General features: G+C 38.0%; 1 protein-coding gene across 1 annotated transcript in view; it reads right to left on the bottom strand.

Moving 5' to 3' along the window:
* LOC107566705 (NACHT, LRR and PYD domains-containing protein 3-like) overlaps positions 1 to 15,184 on the bottom strand; it is a 168,944-nt gene that overhangs the window by 83,794 nt on the left and 69,966 nt on the right. Inside the window, 2 exon segments of the mRNA XM_016252234.1 lie at positions 3,912 to 4,085; positions 7,808 to 7,984. Of these exon segments, the coding sequence (XP_016107720.1) occupies positions 3,912 to 4,085; positions 7,808 to 7,984 (351 nt within the window).

Raw genomic sequence — 15,184 nt, 5'->3', positions numbered from 1 at the left:
AATATGGTGGAGAATTGTAGAATGACAGCATTTTGTTCATTTTTATTTTCCTGACCGTCAACTGAAGCTTACTAGTCGATAGTTAACCAGTAAGATTAGAATGTCTTTTTTTTTGGTTTTATGCAGGGCTTTAAGCTTTATATGCACGGATAGCAGCGTAAACAAGACCATGAGGATTCAATCGTCGCATCATGCACCTGCAGCGCTTCTGTGAAAGGAGAAAAAAAAAGAAATTAATCTATAAAAGGAATAAAATAAAAAGGCATATACAAAATATATCGCACACAATATATACACAGGCTCGTGAGCCCAATGCCGTTTCAGTTTTGCTTGACATTTGTATGCTATTTATAATGAATGCCACTATAGCCTAATTTGTGTTTTATTTAATAGTTTAATATATAATTTTTATAATTACTTATTTTTCCTTCTTGTTACCGTTAAATTTAATTGTAGAGTGGTAGAGTGAGGGGAACTAAATAGGCTGTTTATATTTACCAGTATTTTAATATAAATTACATAAATTAATGTTGTTTGGAAAGGGGCGAGGCTTCTAAACCAGGGTGTTTTTAGGGGCGTGATATTCAAATGACGACTGTTTTCTGCCGCCACATTTATCAACATGCGATCATTCGTATGAGATTGGCGGCATACGAATGTGTCATGAATCACACATGAACTCTGTCGTAAGTTGGTTTGTGCGCACGGATCTGCGCTTTTTTCTACGTTAGATTGATAAATGAGGCCCAGTATGTTTACCCACACATGGCTGATAGTCTTTATAATGAATAAATTATATTATATAATATATTTGTGGCGAGGGGGGCGTGGTTCAGAAAAGTCTGCACCAGGAGAGAGAGGCAGGAGACGAGCGGTGCGTAAGTAGGTCAAGCGCAAATGATAATCACCTGTGTCTCATTTCAGTAATTGGTGTGGAGAGACCAGATAAAAGGGGCCACCTGGAGCATGGAAGGCAGAGAGAGACTGACTGGGAACGCGAGCCACCCGGGAAGCTGGGCTACTGAAGCAAAGCAGACATAGAACTATATTCTGAGTTATTGAGACGGAGAGTTTGGTGGCGCAGTGAGCGCCTTGTTCTGTTGTATTTACTGAGAGACTTGAATAAATACTCGCGTCCCAGTAAGCCGACCCTGTCTTCTTCCTTCCTTCCTCTTGAACCGTATTACACTGGTGCCGAAACCCGGGAAGGAAGAAGAACGCCGACGCCGGCATGCAGTCCCCGTCAGGATCGCCATTTACGGAGGTCATCCAATCGCTCGCGGGTCTTCACCAGGAGCACCATCAAGCGCTGCTGGGCTTGAGGGACGACCAGGAGCGGCGGTTTCATGCCCTCATCCAAGCCCAGCAGGAAGACCGCGAGCTGTTCCGGAGCTGGATTGACCGGGAGGTTCGGGCTGGGGGAACGACATCTGCCCCAGCACCACCCACCCACGTGCCTCTCCACAAGATGGGGCCCCAGGACCCGGAGGTGTTCCTGGACCTCTTCCAGAGGTCGGCGGAGGCCGGTGGGTGGCCCGAGGAGGACTGGCCAGGGCGGCTCATTCCCCTGCTGTCGGGGGAAGCACAGGTCGCCGCACAAAAGCTTCCAGTCCAGAACCTCCTGGTCTACAAGGACCTCAAGCGCGCCATCCTTCAGCGGGTCGGCCGGAGCCCTGAGCAGCATCGCCAGCGCTTCCGGTCGCTGGACCTCGGGGAGGGGGGCCGACCCTTCGTGATGGCGCAACAGCTCCGGGACGCCTGCTGCAGATGGCTGATGGCCGAGAAAAGCGACGTCGAGGAAATCGTCGACCGAGTGGTGCTGGAGCAGTTCGTGGCACGGCTGCCGAGGAAGACTGCCCAGTGGGTCCAGTGCCACCGCCCGACGTCGCTGAACCAGGCCATCCAACTGGCGGAGGACCAAATGGTGGCGTGCCCCAGGGTCGGCGAACCCCTGCCATCTGTCTCTCTCTCTCTCCCTCCCCCTGTGTCCTCTCTGCCTTCCAAACCTGTCCCTTTCCCCAGGTCCCGAGGGAATCTGCCCCCGCGAGCCCCACCCCGCTGGAGGGGTGGTCCAGGGACGGAACCCACAGCTGCCCCGAGGGTGCCGCCCAGGGGGGCGGGTCCGGCAAGCAGCAGCCCGGCGGCAGCTACCGTTCCGCCGCTCTCTCCACACCAATTCCTTGACCCACTTCCTGGCACTAGGGCGGCCTGGGCCGGCCTGCTGGTGTTGCGGGGACCCAGGTCATTTTATCGATCGGTGTCCAGGGATGGAGGTGGGGACACTGATCCGGGTCCCGGATGCCCCGCAGGCTGCCCCCGATCAAGCTGGCCTGTACCAGATACCCGTGAGTATTAAGGGGGGTACATAACAGGCTTTGGTGGATTCAGGATGCAACCAAACCTCAATGCATCAAAGCCTGATTCAGCCGGAGGGATTGGATAGGAGCCGCATGGTTAAGGTTCGGTGTATGCACTGGGATGTGGTGGAATACCCCGTAATATCGGTGGCTATTCAATTTCGGGGTAGTTGGTTTTTTGGTTGGTTGGGGGGGGGGGGGGGGGGGGGGATTCAGAGATAAACAAATAAACGTCCCTCAAAAGCCTGATGTTTCATATTTGATACATAATTTTCATAAAAATAAAAAAAAACCTGATGTGTAAATAATCAAGCAAACTAATGTAAAAGTTATTTTTACCTTATGAAAATCAGAAGATCTCACAGCAAAAATATGTTTACCACAACTTGAATGGGGGCATTTTAAAAATAATACTAAAAGGGCTTTTACTTGCTAATGCAAAGAAATACATGTTTCTGTCAGTTATAATCTTCCATATGGCATATGATGTGATTAATTAAACACTGGATCAAAACAAGATACAGCTTGTCAACTGATTGTTGTTGCAGCATGGTTCAATAAAGGTTATTTGAAATTTACAATTTATTTGAAGTATTTGAAGGTTTTAATCACCTGATGGTCTTCAATTTATAGTGTCCATCCTGTAGTAAATCACTGAGCTGCTTCACTCCTGATTGTCCAGGATCATTTCCTCTGAGATCCAGCTCTATCAGGTGTGAAGGGTTTGATCTCAGAGCTGAAGCCAGAGCTTTATAACCTTCTTCAGTGACACTGCAGTCTGAAACTCTGTATATGAAAGAAGCTGTTAGGTATTGCATGTTCTGTGCTAAATAAACAAAATGAAGAACACTTCAAGTTCAAACCAATATTGTGATGCTAAATAATAGTTAGAGAAATTATCAACAAGTTAGAAAAAATATTGCCATAGAGCATGCAAAAGTGTATGCTAATATAATAGCATTTTAAAATTGGAAAATACATGCATTGACCAATGATTTAATGCTAGCATCTTAATAAACTATTTGCCCAAAGAAAATTGTTATTATTCATTCATCCTTGCGTGTTTTGTTTTTTCTCAAAACACAAAAGGAGATGTTAGACAGAATATTAGTCTAAGTCAAATTTGACAGCAAAATCCCCCGAGTTAAATCAACTCACATATTGTCCCAATCTACAGAGTGTTAAATTAACACTGAAGCCGAGTTAAAGTTAATGGGATAATTAAGCAATTAATTAATTGATGAGTGTGCATTAGTAAAGAAAACCCGCTGTTAACTATGTTGAAGATGATCAACTACTGCTCAGGCTTTTAGACATGAAAACATATCACATAATCCTTAACAGTGGTAACTCTGCTTCAGTGTTAATTTAACACTCTGTAGATTGGGACAATATGTACTCTGAGCAGAGTTGATTTAACTCGACGGATTTTGCTAAAGTGAGTACAGACAGTAACTGAAATTATAGCCTCCAGGTTTTATTTTTTTCAGGTAATCTAATCAAATTAACACTATAAATTCAAATGTAGAAATGTACATGAATGAAAATACACACTTTAGTTTTTCCAATTTGCATTCTGTGCTTTTAAACAGAGGACAGATCTTCTCTATTCCTGAGTTTTCTAGTTTATTTCCACTCAGATCCAGCTCTATCAGGTTTGAAGGATTTGAATTAAACGCTGAAGTCAGAGCAGCACAACCTTCTGCTGTAATACTGTTGTTATTCAGTCTGCAGAGAAAAAGAGAGAGTGAGAGTGAAAACAAAAAACAAAAAGACTGGAAACATTCTTCAGATTATTTCATTCACAACACACAACTAATACCTAAAGAAGGATAAATCTGTATGATGGCTAAACTAATCTTAGTCCTCTAAAAAAGAATCACAATGCCAGTATTTAGAAAATGAAATATCAAACAATATTATACGTTAAGGGTATTTTATAAAGTATTAAACCATGTGAAATACACCCAAAAACCTGCAGAAGAGAAGATGAAGCAGGATTCAATTCAACTAATATTGAGGTAATGAAAAACAGCATCTGGTTCAGATGGTAAACAGTGTTAAACTGTTATGAAACACTTTATTACAGAAATACAATTTCTACAAATAATTAACTTGCTACATAATTTATTTTGTATTATTTCATCATGTCTCACCTCAGTGTCTTCAGTTGACAGTCTGGATCCTGTAGTAAATCACTGAGCTGCTTCACTCCTGATGGTCCAGGATCATTTCCTGTGAGATCCAGCTCTATCAGATGTGAAGGGCTTGATCTCAGAGCTGAAGCCAGAGCTTTATAACCTTCTTCAGTGATACTGCAGTCTGAAAGTCTAGAGGCAAAAAACAACAGGAAGAAAATAAAGTCTCAAATGTTGTTACTCAAGTTTAAATTTTTCAGATAACAATATTTATAATTCTCAGCTTTCCAAAAATGTGCATTTGTCAATATTTAAGAAATGTTTCAAGACAGATGCATACTAACTTGTTTACGTACAAAAGTGATATTGCTGACAGAAATTTTCAGTTCATGTTTAAATTCACCAAAACCTAACCTGAGTATCTGCAGTGTGCACTGAGAGTTTCCCAGTAGACCGGAGATTTCAGTCACTCCTGAGTTTTCTAGTTTATTTCCACTCAGATCCAGCTCGATCAGGTTTGAAGGATTTGAATTAAATGCTGACGCCAGAGTGGCACAACCTTCTGCTGTAATACTGATGCAATTAAACCTGTATAAGAAAGTAAACAAATAAGCTATACATATAATTATGGAACTAGTAGGTTTGGCTATTACTACTTTAGTCCATCAATATGAGAATTTCATGATAAAATTATCTTTAGTAGTTTTAGTACTTTGTTTTACAAATGGACTAAAATACTTACTTCAGTTTTTTCAGTCTACATTGTTCATTCTTAAACAGAGTCGAGAAGATCTTCATTCCTGAGTTTCTGAGTTTAGTCCCACTCAGATTCAGTTCTGTCAGATTTGAAGGGTTTAAATTTAAAGCTTCAGTCAGAGCATGACAATCTTTTTCTGTGATCTCGCTGTTATTCAGACTGTGTTAAGAGGAAACACAGTTACACCATTAACAATTACAAGAACTAAATATTTACCAATAGTTATAAGTCAACACTTTCTGGTAAACAATATATAAAACATCCAACAGCAAGTTCATAAGTATTAAAATTGTCATAATACTGATAAAACTTACATCAGTGTGTTGAGTTTACAGTGTTTGTCCTGCAGTACCATAGCAAGTTTCATTAATCCATAATGTCCTAGTTTAAGTTCACTCAGATTCAGTTCTCTCAGCAGTAACAGGTTTTCACCCAGAACTCTATTCACATACTGACAGGCTTCATCTGCAGCAGAACCCAAAAACCTGCAGAAGAGAAGATGAAGCAGGATTCAATTCAACTAAACTTGGTGTAATAAAAATAATATCTGATTCTGATGGGAAATGAGAAATTGTTTATCTTGAATTTACTTTAATGCAACAGATTACATTAGTGAAATAATAATGTGTATTAATTCAACAGCAAGTCATTGTAAACTGTAAGATAAAACCTTAAAACACATACTTAACATTATTTCATAAAACATTTGAGGAAACAATCAAAAACAAACTAAAGGTTACGATACACAAGGCAACTTTTTGAGAAATATTGCTGGGCAATGATGCTATCAACGGGCAACCACACACAGGGCCCACGACTGATCTAATTATCCAGACAGAAGTTTGTTGCCCATTCTCAATGGAAAAGTGCCCAAACAACATTGCTTGGCAACATTGCTCAAAAAGTTGCCCTGTGTATAATCACGTCAATACAAAAACTATATTATTATTAAAATTAAATATTCATTCATTGAACTCACCTGAGTTTCTGCAAAGTGCAGTTTGTATTCTCTAATCCGTTCTGGAGTTTCTTCACTCCTGAATCCTGCAGATTATTGTTGCTCATGTCAAGTTCTTTCAGACTGGAGTTTGATCTCAGGACTGTAGCAAGAGCTGAACAGCTTTCCTCTGTTAGACCACACTTACGCAGACTATAATATTAAACATGAGAGAGAGAATTTACAAACACAAAGTGCATGCATGCTAACATTTAGTGACTACTGAGAATTACTGTGTTTTGGTCACCTGATTTCTATAACATACTGTATATCTACAATAATAAATGAACACAATACTCACGTCAGTGTGTTGAGTTTACAGTGTTTATCCTGCAGTAGAGCAGAGATCTGATTCACTCGTGTGTCTCCTAGTTTACGTTCACTCAGATTCAGATCTCTCAGGAGTAACGGGTTTTTAATGTGAAGAAATTCAGTCAGATATTTACAGGCTTCTTCTGCATCAGGACTTTGTAACAACCTGGACACAGAAAATGTACAGACATTACCTGCTATACAGTGATTTATTTTCACAAGCTTGTGAAAAGCCTTTAGTCATTTTATAGCTCTTACAATTGTCTTTTTAACAGTTTAATTTATTTAATTTGAAACTTTAAGATAGATATTTTGACTAGAAACAAGACAAAATACTAAGTAAGATAATCCATTTTTGCAGTGTACTGTGGCTATAGTGTGTCACGTGACAAACAATGCGTCGCCATGGATATAATAAGGTGATGTTGGAGGGTCAGCTAGAATATTTTAAACTTGTGTGAAAGGGTTAACAGTAAAGGTCTCATCACACTACATTCATCACAAACTGTGCTACAGTGATATGTGAGTAACATGTACTGTATGTACACTATTTTTAAGAAAATCAAGTTTAAACTTTGAGAGTAAAAATAATTATTAATAAAAACTGTAAGATAAAACCTTAAAACACATACTTAACATTATTTCATAAAACATTTGAGGAAACAAACAAAAACAAACTAAAGGTTACGATACACAAGGCAACTTTTTGAGAAATATTGCTGGGCAATGATGCTATCAACGGGCAACCACACACAGGGCCCACGACTGATCTAATTATCCAGACAGAAGTTTGTTGCCCATTCTCAATGGAAAAGTGCCCAAACAACATTGCTTGGCAACATTGCTCAAAAAGTTGCCCTGTGTATAATCACGTTAATACAAAAACTATATTATTATTAAAACTAAGTATTCATTCATTGAACTCACCTGAGTTTCTGCAGCGTGCAGTTTGTATTTTCTAATCCGTTCTGGAGTTTCTTCACTCCTGAATCCTGCAGATTATTGTTGCTCATGTCAAGTTCTTTCAGACTGGAGTTTGATCTCAGGACTGTAGCAAGAGCTGAACAGCTTTCCTCTGTTAGACCACACTTACGCAGACTATAATATTAAACATGAGAGAGAGAATTTACAAACACAAAGTGCATGCATGCTAACATTTAGTGACTACTGAGAATTACTGTGTTTTGGTCACCTGATTTCTATAACATACTGTATATCTACAATAATAAATGAACACAATACTCACGTCAGTGTGTTGAGTTTACAGTGTTTATCCTGCAGTAGAGCAGAGATCTGATTCACTCGTGTGTCTCCTAGTTTACGTTCACTCAGATTCAGATCTCTCAGGAGTAACGGGTTTTTAATGTGAAGAAATTCAGTCAGATATTTACAGGCTTCTTCTGCATCAGGACTTTGTAACAACCTGGACACAGAAAATGTACAGACATTACCTGCTATACAGTGATTTATTTTCACAAGCTTGTGAAAAGCCTTTAGTCATTTTATAGCTCTTACAATTGTCTTTTTAACAGTTTAATTGATTTAATTTGAAACTTTAAGACTATTATTTTAAGAACACTCACCGCAGTGTTTTCAGTGAATAGGTTTGAGTCTGTAGTAAATCATTGAGCTGCTTCACTCCTGATTGTCCAGGATCATTTCCTGTGAGATCCAGCTCTATCAGGTGTGAAGGGTTTGATCTCAGAGCTGAAGCCAGAGCTTTATAACCTTCTTCAGTGATACTACAGTTTGAAAGTCTACAGAAAATAATTCCAAGAATTACAATTGACTGTGGTTAAAATTATTTAATTAGTGGACAAATCACAAAATATGACTACATTACACTACAGCTGAATAAATGACCAAATACGCAGATAAACGGATAACATATGCAGGAACACAAACACTTTTAGTTTTATTCTGTCATCATTTATTATGTGAGTGAGGTGATTAATCAGCTATTACCTGATTAATTTGAACTTAAACTGATTCCAATGTAAAGAAAATGTAAATGCAAAAAATTTAAAGAAAAGCTTATATTTAAAACTGCAACACATTTGAAAAATAATTATTCTGACTATGTGCCATTAAAGCTGAGATTCTCCCATTTTCAGTGATATATGACACATGTATGGGAAAAAAGTTTTGTAAAACAGGGCCCATATTCACAAAACATTTTATCTTACCACTAAGAGTTCTCCTAAATAGAGAATAGAGAGAAGTCTTAAACTAAGAGTAAGAGTGGGTTGACCTCGTTGCTATGGATGATGTCAGCATCCTTACTATGCACACAGTGATTGGCTGAAAGGGGAGGGGTCTCTGTCAGAGATTTATTCATGGAAATATTAAAGAGTGCAAAATTATGTTGCCGTATTAATATTGTATTGGTTTTAATAGTAACTGTGGAGCCTGTGGGTTTCTACTGGTAATTGGTCGCCTTTTATTGGTAGCTTGTTAAAACCACTAAATCCTAATGGAATATGTCTCAAACCACACTACAGGAATCCATTTTTTAATGCTTTTAATGGTTAAAAGTTGATGGTTTGTAATGTTTATAATGGTATTTGTAGTGGAAATCATTAGAATTTCTGTGATGGTTTGTATTGTGTATTTCTTTTTCAGCAGGGAGGATAGTTTGTGATTTGGTCTTAGCGACTTAGGAGTCCTCTTCACTACTCCAGACATTTCACAGATTTAGGAGCTAGTTTTAGCGCTAAAATGCTTTGTGAAATACTCTTAGAGCAAAAATTTAGGAGTCCTACATTTAGGATTGACACGCCCATTATTTTTCAGATTTTTTCTTAAATCGGGAAGTTATGAGCTACTTTTAGCCTTAAGATGTTTTGTGAATATGGGCCCTGGTTTATTTATTATTATGTGCATGCCCAAAAAGCACAAAAAGATTGAAAGGAATGGGGGGAACCACAAGAGTTTGAGTGTAGCAACAATTACCAAGTCAATTCACTGAAATTATTTGTATAACGTTATTAGTGAAATGAAACAAAAGTAGAAAATGTCATTAATATATAAATGAATATAGAGAATTTATGTAGATCAGGGGTTTTCAAACCTGTCCTTGAGGCCCCACAACCCTGCACATTTTGTATGTCTTCCTCATCTAACACACCTGATTCAACTCATCAGCTCATTAGAGACTGCTTAGTAGAGAAGACCTGAACTGGGTGTGTCTCATAAGGGAGACATACAAAACATGTAGTGCTGGGGGGCCTCCAAGACAGGGTTGAAAACCCCTGAAGTAGATCATCTAATTCATGTCTTAAAAATTTGTATTAGCTGCCTTTTATTGCTAAGTGATGCTTTAACCACAGACTTGAAAAGTTAGAAGGTGAACGTGTTGGAGCCCATTGCCTCATGTATTGAGCTCTGCTGTTGGGCAGATAAACTAGTTAAAATAATTCAGATTCACAGAAGCAAATGTAGTACTTATGAACTTATGTGAGTTTGTTATTCAGAACAAATTCAAGCAGCATAGTAAATGTCAAGACAGTCTGCTTACGTTTTACGGTTACATAGTACAACACTGTATTTTAGATTTACACATTTAATAGGTGTGCATTAAGATTTATATTACTGAATCATGTGTTATATTACCATTAAATTAAGAAAAGGAGAAAAGGTAAAGGTTTACTATGCATCGGAGCATTCAAAGTGGAAGCACATTCAATATGGATTTGCTAAATGTTATTGTTGTCACATTACTTAATATCTGTCACAAATAATGCTTAAAATTTACATTTAATAATTCCTAAATTAAATTGAATAATTTACACATACTATGGACATAAATTTTTTTGTATCTGTCCTTATTTAAGTCCTTATTTAATAGGAAAGAGAACTACAGTACTACTGCATATGACCTGGGGAAACAACCAGTGTTTCCCATTCATTAAGTAGGCTAGCCACAGTGTAATCTGTCCGGCCAAAGTTTAATAATCAACCGAAAATATGATTGAACTTCTCAATCTAACATGAAAGCTTTTTTTTTTTTTTTATCATTGCTTTGGCAAAGTATCTGTTAAACAAACTAAAACCAAAAGCACACTATGGCTTAATTAGGAATGGGTACCAAAACCCGGTATTAAATCGGCCCTGGTGCTAAATTATGAAAGACCAGAGTATCGATAAGCTCTGACATTAACGGTTCTGCTATCGGTACTTGGGAAATTAAGAAAATACACATACATTTATTATTGCTATATATACATTATCTTGTCAATTCTATCTCCACTTAGTCGCCAGCTGTTTTTATATGCAATAATATTAGGACATTTGTCTATGATGCATTTTTGCTATTCGTAATTCAGAAGAGAGATCACTCTCACATGAAGGAGCTACAGAGCGCGCAACATGAAAGCCGTTTAACTGTGATGATAGAGGACAGAACTAAACAATCAAACGTCTGCTTACACTTTAGGCCTGTGTCTGTGATATTAAGCCAATTTTATTGTTGATTTAGATGTTGGCTTCCAAGGATTATAAAAAAGAAGATATGAGGTAAAACTATTCTTTCAACTTCTTTACCTTCACAGCGGTGCACATTCGTTCCTCCCTAAAACCCAAACTTAACGTCAGAATCAGCTCAATCAGTGATTGTTTCAAAATGCAGTCTTTATTGTTGCTAAATTGCGGGACATGTTTGATAAAACGTTGAATCACAATAATCTGTGCGAAATATGCTGTTCCCCAGGCTTGTGTGTGCGGACAAGCACACACAAAACGGACAAGCAAATTACACTTTGGGCTTCGAGCGTGCTACCAAACGATCAAATACACACACAAATATGTCAAAGTGGCTGGCTTGGAGAGTATTCACTTAAACACAGTTTATGTCTTGGACGTTGTGAGAAACAGCTGTGAGAAAATCCGATGTGTCAACATGATCTCATGAAAGTGCGTATCAATACCACGAGTTTCTGTTTCTATTTGGCATACTAATTATATGCAGAAATTGACTTTGGCGTGCATATGATACGCAATGGTTAGGATTACTGGTGTGGGGTAGGTGCGTATTATATGTACGCCAAAACTGCGTATCATATTCACGCGAAAATTGTGTATTATATGCACGCCAAACATGTGTGTTTCATATGCATGCCAAAATCAATTTCTGCTTATAAATAGCACGCCAGAGAAAATCCCTCACGGCTCTTAATCTGAATACATTCGCTTTAATAAGCATTAATCTATCAAATTATGCAGTGAAATCTATGCAGTGTCAACTTTTCACAAAAAAAAAAACAAATTTCACTGTTTTTTATCCTGACAAAAAATGACCAGCTAACATGAATTGACTAATCATATCAGCAGCACATGTGAAAGTGTGAATGAGTACTAGTCAGGTGAAATCACTATCATACTAAATAGATTGTAAGAGCAGACTGATGGAGGGAAGAAGCGTATGAAAGAAAAATAATGCCATATGTCTTTGAAACAAAAAAGCACGTTGTCTTTTTTTGTTTCAAAGACATATGGCATTATTTTTCTTCCATAGAAGCTCTTCCAATCATTGTGTTCTTGTTAGCAATGGTTACCTCCAAAGAAACACGTGCAGCCATCATCACTTTGCATCAAAATGGCCTCACATGCAAGGAAATTGCTACAAAGAATATTGCACATGAAAGAACCATTTACCAGATCATCAAGGACTTCAAGGAGAGAGGTTCGACTGCAATGAAAAAGCCTTCAGGACGTCCCAGAGTGTCCAGCAAGTGCCAGGACCGTCTCCTCCTGAAGAGTCAGCTACGGAATCGTGTCACCTCCAGTGACACTTGCTCAGGAATGGCAGCAGGTTGGTGTGAGAGCATCAACTTTTGGACAACGGCCTGGTGTCAAGAAGGGCAAAAAAGAAGTCACTTCTCTCCAAGAAAAACGTCAAGGACAGACTGAAATTCTGCAGGAAGTACAAGGATTGGACAGCAGAAGACTGGTGCAAAGTTATTTTCTCTGAAGAAGCTCCCCTTCGACTGTTTGGGACATCTGGAAAATCGATTGTTCGGAGAAGAAAAAGTGAATGAGTCCTGTGTTGTGCCAACAGTGAAGCATCCCGAGACCATCCATATGTGGGGTTGCTTTTCAACCAAGGGAGTGGGCTCTCTCATAATTCTGCCCAAAAACACTGCCATGAATAAAGAATGGTATCAAAACGTCCTGCAAGAGCGACTTCTTCCAACGATCCATGAGCAATTTGGTGATGATCCGTGCATTTTCCAGCATGATGGAGCACCATGTCACAAAGCAAGAGTGATAAAGAAGTGGCTCGAAGATCATTACATTGAAATTTTGGATCTGTGGCCAGGCAACTCTCCGGATCTCAATCCCATAGAGAACCTGTGGTCAGTCCTCAAAAGGCGAGTGGACAAGCAGAAGCCCACAAATTGTGATCAACTCTGAGAACTAATAAGGCAAGAATGGATTGTCATCAGTCAGGATTTGGCCCAAAAGCTAATATCCAGCATGCCAGAGCGAATTGCAGAGGTTATGAAGAACAAGGGTCAACACTGTAAATATTGACTCATTATATTTTTTTTGCCAATAAAAGCCTTTAAAACTTATGATATGATTATCACTGTTTTTCAGTATACCATAGAAACATGTGACTGTCATCTGCCAAAACTGTGGCCATGACTGTATGTATATATATATATATATATATACAGTGAATCCTACAATGTGATTTTCTGGATTTTTTTTTCTCATTTTGTCTCTCATAGTTGAGGTATACCTATGATGAAAATTACAGGCCTCTCTCATCTTTTTAAGTGGGAGAACTTGCACAATTGGTGGCTGACTAAATACTTTTTTGCCCCACTGTATATATATATGTATATATAAACCTAAAAAAAAAGTACCGATAAGAATACAGTTAAAGTACCGGATTGATAAGCAGTATCAGTAAGAGTAGTAATACCGTTAAAACCTTAACGATACCCATCCTTAGGCTTAATCTTTTCTTCAAGTCTGTTTACGCTGCGTGTTTCAAAGGAAGCGCGCACTTTGTTCAGGCGATCAGCTCGTGATCTGGTGTTTTCCGCATCTCAGAGTATCGGGACAGTTTTATTATAGGTCTGCATGCAGAGTTCAGTGTTTGTATTCCCTGTGCAATTTGACATAAATTAACAATACAGTCTTTTTATTATTGCAATATGTTTCTACATTTGTATTGCCAAAATAACTGCATTGCCATGCACAATTAAAACAGTGCAAAATGAAAATAACACAAAACAGCATAACACAATTTAAGAACAAAAGTTTCTATCTCTCTCTTGTGCAGATGCGCTGGGTCTCTTACTGCCACGTTTTCTTTATGTCTGCACAAAGCCAGAGAAGCGCTATTCATTTGTTTCACTTCACAATAATAATAATAATAATAAAATCTGTGGCGTCATGCACCTAATTTTTTGAGGTTCTACGTAAATAAAAGAATAACAATTATTGTGTATTTAGTGGTGAAAAATATTATGACAGAATGCAACTGGACGTATGTAAAGTAGTAGAAGAAGAGACTTGTTTTCTCTGATCTATGTTTCAGATGCACGTCATTGTTTAACATCTATTCCTCGGAGTAGATATGGCCGTAAGTTATACATTTCATAAGAAAAAGTGTAATATTCTCTTGTGTTAGTTTAATAAGAGCTGATGCTTATTGAGATGTTTAAACCTCAATGTTTGATTCTGAATTCTGGTGCAATCTAATGGCTAACATGCTAACAGAGCTGTGCAATCCCTTTTTCATGCAAGCACATTGCTAATCTAAATCAATTGTTTATTTGGGCATTTCAGTGTGTAAGTTAATGTTTATGAACGTAAAATAGAATCCGTTTGTAGTTTGTGTCTTTTGTGTTTTTCTTAGTTTTACAGTTGTGTGAAGTAAAGTATTCATTGCATACAAAGAAGAATGTGTGACGGAGCTTTATTTCTGTTAACTATCTGTCAGCACCTTGCTCAGAACAACATTGCCAGGACAGAATACACCGAATGTGGCTTTGTAACCAAGTCCTTCAAAACTTTCTGACTGAAACCCCTATTCTAGAGCAGTGTTTCCCAACCTTTTTTTAGTCGCGGCACCCTTTGGAAATTTTAACAAACTTGTGGCACCCTACAAAATTAATTTTGTCACAATATTTGAATTTCTAACTTCGATATGATAATTTGAAAAGTATAGATATTCGGTACAACAGGGAAGAACTGCAGAATATAATGTCATACTGATTTTTTTAATATTAAAATGTTTTGTCCATCAATGGTGGCAATCAGTAGGCTAACTTCTATTGAAGAGACCAATTTATATGACAGATTTTAATGTAGGCTTTTATACATATGTAAACATTATTTAATTACCATTATAACTAGCTATCTCACAAATTTTTGCTCACTCAGTGTTTTTTTAATTTTACAGTGGGGTAATTTTGGTGCAGTAGCACGAGATAGCTTGATTTCAAACTTTGAATTGAATAAAAAATGACAAGTAAGCAGTCAGTAATAAAATAAGAACAAATAAAGAAATTAATAATGATAGCACAAATAAAAAATAACGACAGGCCTTCGGATTAAATAAATTGCTTTTTAGTTTTTCAGGTAGGTCTAACAGTAGGGTTAAGATATT

The sequence above is a fragment of the Sinocyclocheilus grahami genome, unplaced genomic scaffold, assembly GCF_001515645.1.
Source record: "Sinocyclocheilus grahami isolate Dianchi unplaced genomic scaffold, SAMN03320097.WGS_v1.1 scaffold1094.1, whole genome shotgun sequence".
NCBI lineage: Eukaryota > Metazoa > Chordata > Actinopteri > Cypriniformes > Cyprinidae > Sinocyclocheilus > Sinocyclocheilus grahami.
The sequence above is the reverse complement of the archived record's forward strand: the minus strand, read 5'-3'. Positions and strand labels throughout refer to the sequence as shown.